Here is a 9,356-nt window from a genome sequence, read left to right on the forward strand (position 1 = left end):
TCGTTGTTCCCCCCGCCTCTCCTGGAAATCTAGGGAGGACGTCAGGGCAGGCTCGGTTAGGGAGAGGGGAAGGGTTGTCATTTGTCCAGAGGAGAATGAAGAGCCTGTGCCTGCCTAGTGAGAGCACCGGTGAGGCTGTGTACGGCGATGGGCTGTAGAGCCAGTGCTCGTGTGGCCTTGTCTACACATGAGTCAGTTGAACTGGCTTAGAGACTGGGAAGACCGTTTCCTCCTGGAGCCCCATTTATTGTTTGCCAGGGGCCCCACAACAACACACCTACAACCCACACAGTCCAGGACCATCTACAACAGCTGCGTGCTCACAGAGCCATTGCACCCGTACACCTTCACCCATTGTAGCTACATCTACAGGGTGCTGCAGGGCCAACTTCTTCAGGGACAGGGGGACGTGGAACAGGTTATGTCCCGAATACAGAGGAGCAGAAGCTTTGAAGAAGGCTCCATTCCTCCCAGACACATGGCTGCTTTGCAAAAGAATGAATACTTCTTACTAAGGACACTAATCCCATCCTGCAGACTCAGCCCAAGATGTGTTGCATACCATGGCTCCGCGTATGAACAGAAAGAATCAAGTGAGAACTTCAGCTCTGACTGCAAGACTATGCTAGGATGCAGGGAGTCTTTCTCCTCTAAACCAGACATCTCTTAGGACCAAGAACATTTCCATCTGCAATATTTATGGAGCCCACAAAGGCATCACCAAACACCGCAGTGATCACGTCTGTTCAGGATGGGGGGAAGTGTTAAGTTTTGGAGGAGACGCAGCAAGATGAGATGCACAGCAATTATGACCAGAAAAGACCCGCTGAATGCACCTCATGTAACAAGGCTGGAAGAGTTTCCCCGCACCGTGCTGGTGCTGCCGGCAGTGTGGACCACCCCCTGCTAAATGTCCTGCACATTCACTGGAACTGGGGTTTTCATAGTGATATCTGCTGAGCGCAGTGGTTCTGGCTCCAGGGCACTCCCTTCCAAGGAGTTCATTGCTCCAGCTTATGCCCGATTGCTCTTTTTATATATCTAGGTTTTCTGCATTTATTAACATCCAGTGAACTAGTCTTGAGTTACAAAAGTTCACATCAAAGTTGCGTTTGAGACTGGTGCTGGACTTACACATGGCCGTGACTCCACCAAGAGAAGCCGCGAGGAAGATGCTCAGCAGCAGGAGGAGAGCATAGAGGACACGGCATCTCTTTGGAGAGGACTCGGGAAGGTTTCCTGGAACAAGAAGAAACATCTCCAGGAAAGTCACACAATTGGTGTCCCCTGGCACGGTCTGCAGTTGTAGTTCCTGGCCACACTGCTGGAATGAGTCAGGCCCTCAAAAGGTGGCACATGCGTGTGCCTACACGTCACTCTCCCCACCTGGGGGAACTGGTGTGTGTAAGACATTTGCAGACTTCCAGTCCAAAAGACATGACCTCCATCACCATGTAGACTGAACCCCTGCATAACACAGGCCGTGACAATTACTGCTTCACCTGGTTTGCAGCCAACGGCTGAGGCTCTGCTTCCACAAATGCTGTGGGTGTGTTTCCAGTCTAGATACAGACATTTCCAGTAAGGGAGCATCCCCCTTCCAGCCTCGGTAAGCTGTGGTAAGGGTTCTCCCCTGGCCTCTTACACATTGGACCTTCTTGCTGCTCTGGTTATCCAGGGAGGTGGTGGAGTCTCCATCCTTGGAGGTTTTCAACACCCAGATGGACAAAGCCGTGGCTGGGATGACATAGTTGGGGTTAGTCTTGCTTTGAGCAGGGGGTTGGACTAGATGTGACCTCCTGAGGTCCCTTCCAGCCCTCCTTGTCTAGGATATTTGATTCTAACTCTCCAGCTTTCAATGTCCGTCCCCTGGGCCTTTCTCTGCTGGACCCAAATCCCTGCTCTCAGAAAATCTCACTTCCCCAAATGGGCGCATAAATCTAGATTTAGATCACTTTCATAAGCAAAACCATTTCTTGTTTGGTGGTTTGGAAGGGAGGGTGAAGTGCCCAGGCACTGACCAGACACAAGCCTACAGCTAACACATGGGAAACAGTGAGTACAAGGCAGCCCTTTATGCCCCCTCCCAGGTCTTTGATAAAAATATTAAGGGTGAAGGGCCAAAAATTGATCCCTGCAGGACCCTGCTGGAAACAAGTGTATGGGGAGGTACCATGGCAGTGCTGGGATCGGGTCTGCCAGGATGAATGGACGTACCCAGTGCTGGATGCCTCCTTTTGGAGTCAGGATGTTCCTAGCACCATTAGTACCCTGCAGCCAAAGGCTAAAGGGGTCGGGCACAGTAAGCGTGCTCACCCGGCCCCCAATCTGAGGGAGCCTTTTGTTTTTAAACTATTTGGTTTATGCCCCCCCCACAGGGGACCGGGCAAGGGGTTCACTGCACAGTGCTTGGGTGCCTGCATGGCTCGTGTTTGTAGCACAGCAGTGTTGTCCCCTGTCCCCAAGACACTGGTCCTCACAAGCACGAAGCCTTCTAGGAAGAATAAGCCATGAAGCAGAGAGCAGGAGACTCTTACCCTTCTTGCAAGACTGGCGAGGAACATCTGAGATGACCACGTTCTCATACACAGACTCTTCTGCTATTGCTTTCATTGTGCACGGAGAACCTGGCGGCTGTCTCCTTCCAACTGCTCGGTGAGAGTATTCTTCACGCAGAAAAGTATAGTGACTGAGACTGTAAATGGGAAGTGAGCATCATAAATTCCCTGAAAAAGTGAAACCAAAGACCTCTAACCATCGAATAAAAAATGCTACCTCAGTCAAGTGAGACCTGAGAGCCAAGACACACACCACACCCAGCTGCCGGCCCCTGACAGGACCAGCATTACGTGTTATCCGTATTCACGAATTCTGGGTGAGATAAGAGCAGCACGGAGATGTTATATATAGCCTCACAGGGTAACCGTTCCCTTGTGGGGGGAGGAGGGCCTGTGGACAGCTGCAGGCAATGGTACTTTAGTAAACTTAGAAGGCTAGTTAGTGAGGTGCTGGAAAGCAAGAGCATCAAGCAAATGGGGGTCCAGGAGGGTTGGAAGTTCCTCAAGGGAGTGATCTTTGGGGCACAAAAGGAGTCTATCCCCTTCTGCAGCAAAGTGGGTAAGGGGATAAAAAAGCCCCCTTGGCTGAACAGGGAACTCCAGGAGAGTCTGGGGCCAAAGAAAGAGATGTATAGGCAATGGAAGCAGGGGGCAGCCACCAAGGAGGCATACACCTCCCTGGTGCGCTATTGCAGGGGATTGGTTAGGCAGGCCAAGGCAGGACTGCAGCTTACACTGGCTACAACAGCTAAGGACAATAAAAAGTCCTTCTACAGATACATAGCAAGCAAAAAGAAGGTGCAGAGTAACATAGGGCCCCTGCAGGACAAATCAGGACAGTTGGTGGTTGACGCAAGGGAAAAGGCAGAGCTCTTCAATGAGTTCTTTGCTTCGGTATTCCTAAGTACTGACCAAGACAATTCCCCCACCTTGAGCATAGACAGATGTCCAAAAGGCACCAGACCACCAAAGGTTAGTGCTGACTTAGCAAAGGAGCCCTTCGGAAGGGCTGGATGGATACAAGTCAGCCGGCCTGGATGACCTCCATCCATGGGTACTACAGGAATTGGCCAGTGTCATTGCTGAGCCACTGGCACGGCTGTTTGAGCACTCCTGGTGCTCTGGCCAGGTCCCTGAGGATCGAAAAAGGGCTGACGTGGTGCCCATTTTTAAGAAGGGGAGAAGGGGTGAGCTAGGTAAGTTTAGGCCATTCAGTCTTACCTCTATTCTTGGGAAAATACTGGTAAAAAATCATCAAAGAGCATATTTGTGAAGGCCCAGCAGGGGAAACAATGCTGAAAGGAAACCAGCATGGGTTCGTCACAGGTAGATCCTGCCTGACAAAACTTATAGCCTTTCATGACCAGGTCACACACTGCCTTGACACAGGAAAGGAGGCTGATGTCATCTACCTGGACTTTAAGAAGGCCTTCGACACAGTTTTGCACCCTATCCTCATAGGGAAGCTAGCAGACTGTGGAGTGGACCCCTACAGTCAAGTGAGTGGCCAACTGGCTTAGGGACCGCACCCAGAGAGTGGTGGTAGATGGGTCGTTCATGGCCTGGAAGGAGGTGGGCAGTGGGGTCCCGCAGAGTTCGGTCCTTGGACCGGTGTTATTTAATATTTTCATCAGTGATTTGGATGAGGGTGTGGAGAGCACCCTCTCCAAGTTCACAGATGATACCAAGTTATGGGGCAAAGTTAACACACCACAGGGTAGGGAGTGGATTCAAGCCAATCTGGACAGGTTGGATCAATGGGCAGAATGAAACAGGATGCAATTCAACAAAGATAAATGCAAGGTACTCCACCTGGGGAGGAGGAATCCCCAGCAGACCTATAGCTTGGGGGATGACCTCAGAAGCTCAGTGGCTTACAGGGATCTTGGAGTTATAATTGACTCCAAGATGAACATGAGCCGGCAGTGTAATGAAGCCATCAACAAGGCCAGTCGCCCCTTGTCATGCATTAGCAGATGCATGACCAACAGATTAAGGGAAGTGATGCTCCCCCTCTATGCGGCACTGGTCAGGCCGCAGTTGGAGTACTGTGTCCAGTTTTGGGTGCTGTACTTTAACAGGGACACAGAGAATCGGGAGAGGGTTCAGAAGAGGGACAGTCGCACGATTAGTGGTCTCTGTGCAGGACCCTACAAGGGGAGGTTGAGGGATCTGGATCTCTTCAGCCTTCACAAGAGTCATCTGACAGGAGACCTTGTAGCTGCCTATAAGTTTATCAAGGGAATTGGAGACACGCTATTTATCAGAGCACTCCTAGGAGTAACTAGGAATAATGGGTGCAAATTAGTGGAGGGTAGATTCAGGTTAGACATTAGAAGAAATTTTTTTACAGTAAGTGTGGCCAGAATCTGGAATGGGCTTCCGAGAGAGGTGGTGCTGTCATCTAACTTGGAGGTCTTCAAGAGGAGGCTTGATAGTTACCTGGCTGGGTCATCTGACCTCGGTCCTCCTTCCTGCCAGGGGCAGGAGGTCGGACACGATGATCCATTGTAGTCCCTTCTCACTCTACAATCGATGAATCTATGAATACGCTCAACCTGTGTCCCCAGGTGAAGGGAAGTGGGGTATGGGTTGTGACTGACCCAGGTTTGCTGGAGATCAGAGGGTTTCTGTGCCTAGTCCCAGGAGAGGATGGCCAGGTTGAGCCAGGAGGGAAGAGGCCATGGGAAAGGGAGAGAGGGCCATTTAGGCCATGGGGCAGACAGCCCCAATGCTGAGGGTTCCCGGGCTGGATGTCCTCAGTGTGGAGAAGGGGGTTCCCCCTTTGCTGCAGTCCTGCAGGACTGGAGCCCCAGAGGGCAGGGAGTCTGAGCCAGGGAAAGGCACAGATGTTGGGAAACAGGACAGACCCTGGGGGAAGGATATGGCCAAGGCAGCAGCATGGGCAGAGATGGACTTGTACAAGTGGGGCAGGCGCTAGGTGTTGTGGATGGATGTTCTCCACCCTAGGGCAGGGCAATGTCACAAAGTCCCTTCCATATAGTGTTGGGAAGGACCCATTGTGGCAGGGGTCTGCAAGGCTGAATTTTCCCCTCAGGCATGGTAGCTGGGGTGGGCTAGTAGGGGATGCTCCTGTGCTGAGACACCCACCTCACTGTGCCCCACCAAAAACAAGGATTCAGATGCCTCCCCAGGGTCACCAACTTTGGCCAACCCCCTTCCTGAAGCAAACCTGCAAGCCTGGGGTAGTGCTGCCACCACCCAGTCTCCGGCCTTTGTCGGGGCCCTGTGCCACCCATGATACACAAGCCATGTAGACCTTGGGATCTGGGAGTGCTTCTATTGGAGTGAAGCATAGAAAGTAGCCTCCATTAGTCAGCTGAACTAAAGGAGCAAAAAGGCATGTTCAAACCCTCTCAAGCATGTATGAAAAGTCTGGCTAACAGATAGCTTTATTGGGTAGAGAGGGGGGATAGGTACTAATCAGAGAAGTATCAAAAGAAAACCCCAGAGCAAACAAAAACAGTTTGTTAGCCTTTTGCTTGCTCTAGAGGCAGCATGGCTAACTGGCTGTGTCCCTGAAACATGTCTTCCTCACTTCCAGGAAGAAGGGACCTTATAGATTCCTGTCGTGACCTCAGTGCTATGTTCCCACCAGAAGCAGTCCCAATGGCAGGTGACTGGTGCTTCCAAATGACATCAGACTGACCAGGTAAGAGAACTAGTCATGTGACCTGCAAGGGCAGGGAAACTGAGATGATGGGAGCACGTCCCCCCTTCCTTAAGAATGTCTCCAGCCCAGGTCACAGCTCAGTGGTAAATGAGGGGCTGCCTGTTGACAGCAGAAGCAGACTGAGCAGGTGATTCCTCCACAGTAGCCACAGGGTTTTCCCCGAGAGCATCCCAGGAATTTTCATGCCAGTCTCCTGATCTTTTGTGTTCTGACGGATGAACCTCTGATGCATAGGGTCATCCGGGCCGGTTGTGTCCTCCCACACACAACCTGTAACTTCCTGGCACCTCAGATTTCACTTGTACAAGAGGTCAGTAGCTCTGCCAGCAGCCCTGGCCTCCATGCAGGAAGCCAAGGTGGCCTTCCCCAGCCCGCCTGTGCTGGGGATCAGACTAGACCGGGGGTTCCCAACATTTTTATGCTGAGGACCAGCAACCTGTGGACTGGAAGTGACCATGGACCGGCAAACTGCACCAGCAGTGACCGACATACTGCGTGCAGTCAGCCAACCCTTTTTTATACTCAGTATAATCAGTATAAAAAAAGGGTTGGCTACCAGTCTGCAGTATGCCCATCACTTTCAGTCTGCAGTTTGCTTGCCTGGGGTTTGCCAGTCCATGGTCACTTCCGGTCCGGCAGCCAACCCTCCTGTGGACCAGCAGTCAATTCTTCACAGCCCGGTACCAGGCCATGGCCCGGGAGTTGGGAAACCCTGGACTACATTGTCATCTCCTCCTGGTGCTCTGTCCCATTCATCTGCAAGTGCTGGTTAACAGAAACGGTGTGAGACTCCTTCCAGGTGCTTAGGATCATAGGACTATTGGAAAGCCAGGCTGTAAGGGTCCTCATATGGTCATCTAATCCAGCCCCCTGCTCAAGGCAGGACCAGCCCTCGCTAAACCATCCCAGCCACATCTGTCCAACCTGATTTTGAGAACTATCAGGGATGGAGACTCCACCGTGTCTCTAGGGTTCTGTTCCAGAGCTGATCTGGCCAGTGTATCCCTTGACAAGGTGTTCTTTGGCTCTGCTTTTTTATAGGCAAAAGCTGCTGTAGACTCCTAGGGCCAGCTTCTGTTTTTTGGTGCTCTTTACAATAAAGTGTCATGTTACTCTCTCTCTCTGCATCTGGCTCCCTAATTGTGAAGGGCTGCCAAAATCCCTGCTCACAGGGAGGGAAGGTGGGGGCTGCAAGATGCAAAAATGAAACCCCAAGATTAGGCTCAGACCAAGTGCAATGGCGGTGTTGGAGGTGGGGGGAGGGGGACTAGACTTTTTACAAAGGAAAAGGCCTTTGCTTGGTGGAGAATGAAGAGGGGGAGCTCTGCCTGAGAAGTTGCTAATGGCCCTCTTTCAAATGTAAAACCTTCTCCCCTCCCCTCCCCCAGGCACAGTATTGCCACTTTTGCTGGGTGGGTTTTGGATTGGGCGCTCAAGGTTTGGGGTGCAGTCTTTCTTGCAAATCTACTGAAAGGGGCTGCCTGCCCCCTCACAAGTCTGGCTTGCTAGGATCCCTGGGCTAACTAAACTACATCTGAGCAGTTTTACTTTAACTTGCCTAAAAGACGTTTAAAATGCCTGGAAATCCTGCTGTGAAAACAGACATGCAGTTGCAGCATCTGAAGGGCAAATATTGTGGCACGTACATGTACCCTTAGGGACTATTTAGAAAAGCTGGACATATACAAGTCCACGGGGCTGGGCTGGATGTCCCTGAGGGTGCCAAATCAGTTTCCTGATGAGATGGTAGAGTCATTGACAAACATCTTTGAAAACTTATGATGATCAGAAGAGGTCCCGGATGATTGGAAAAGGGCAAATATAATGTCCATATTTAAGAAAGGGAAAAAGCAGGATCTAGGGAACTACAGATGGGTCAGCCTCACCTTCGTCCCTGGAAAAAATCATGGAGCAGATCCTCCAGGAATCCATTTCTAAGTACTTGGAGGAGAAGAAGGTGATCAGGAACAGTCAGCATGGATACATTGAGGGCAAGTCATGCCTGACCAACCTGATTGCCTTCTATGATGACATGACTGGCTCTGCAGATGTGGGAGGGCCAGTGGATGTGGTGTTTCTTAATTTTAGCAAGGCTTTTGATACGGTCTCCCACAACATTCTTACAGGCAAACTAAGGAAGTATGGGCTGGATGAATGGACTGTAAAGTGCATAGAAAACTGCCTGGAGCATTGGAGTCAGAGGGTAGTAATCCATGGATTGATGTATAGTTGGCAGCCAGCATCAAGTGGAGTATCCCAGGGGTCAGTCCTTGAGTCGGTTTTATTTCATATCTTCATCAATGTCCTGGAAGATGGCACAGAGTGAACCCTCAGCAAGTTTGCAGATGACACCAATCTGAGTGGGAGGGGGAGAGTAGTAGGTATGCTGAAGGGTAGGGCTGGGGTTCAGAATGACCGAGAGAAATTGGAGGATTGGGCAGCTTTTCTGCAGAGCTGCGGCCCAGCCAGTCGGCCCCCAGCCTGTCCTGGTTCATGGGATTGCTCTGTCTAAATTGCAGGACTTAGTTTGCACATGTCCTTCATGGACATCATAGACATTATGGGAGGGGGAGAGTAGTAGGTATGCTGAAGGGTAGGGCTGGGGTTCAGAATGACCGAGAGAAATTGGAGGATTGGGCAGCTTTTCTGCAGAGCTGCGGCCCAGCCAGTCGGCCCCCAGCCTGTCCTGGTTCATGGGATTGCTCTGTCTAAATTGCAGGACTTAGTTTGCACATGTCCTTCATGGACATCATAGACATTAAGGCTGGAAGGGACCTCCAATGGTCATTGAGTCCAGCCCCCTACCCCAGGGGCAGGAAGTCAGGTAGGGCCAAAGGATCCCAGCAAGATAGGTGTCCAAATGTTTCTTAAAAGAGTCCAGAGAAGGTGCTTGCACCACCTCTGACAGCAGTCTATTCCAGGCCTCGGGGGCTCAGAAATTAAAGAAGTTTTTCCTTATGTCAGGCCTAAAATGGTCTTGGAGGAGTTTGTGACCATTGGACCTTGTCATCCCTTGGGATGCTCTGGTAAACAGGCACTCCCCCAGATCCTGATGTACACCCCATATGTACTTATAGGCTGCCACCAGGTCACCCCTGAGCCTG

The 9,356-nt window shown here is 51.2% G+C and overlaps 1 protein-coding gene across 1 annotated transcript in view; it reads right to left on the minus strand.

The window, feature by feature from the left end:
- The window catches only part of LOC102372177 (C-type lectin domain family 4 member F-like), a 6,628-nt gene extending 3,808 nt beyond the window's left edge, over window positions 1–2,820 (minus strand). Inside the window, exons 1-4 of the mRNA XM_025213307.1 lie at window positions 2,776–2,820; window positions 2,538–2,695; window positions 1,135–1,239; window positions 2–29 (exon numbers count right to left, since the gene is read on the minus strand). Coding sequence (XP_025069092.1) covers window positions 2–29; window positions 1,135–1,239; window positions 2,538–2,613 — 209 coding nt within the window. The 5' untranslated portion in view covers window positions 2,614–2,695; window positions 2,776–2,820. The remainder of the gene's footprint in view (window position 1; window positions 30–1,134; window positions 1,240–2,537; window positions 2,696–2,775) is intronic.
- Between the last annotated feature and the right edge of the window lie 6,536 nt (window positions 2,821–9,356).

This window comes from Alligator sinensis, unplaced genomic scaffold (assembly GCF_000455745.1).
Source record: "Alligator sinensis unplaced genomic scaffold, ASM45574v1 scaffold1408_1, whole genome shotgun sequence".
Taxonomy (NCBI): domain Eukaryota; kingdom Metazoa; phylum Chordata; order Crocodylia; family Alligatoridae; genus Alligator; species Alligator sinensis.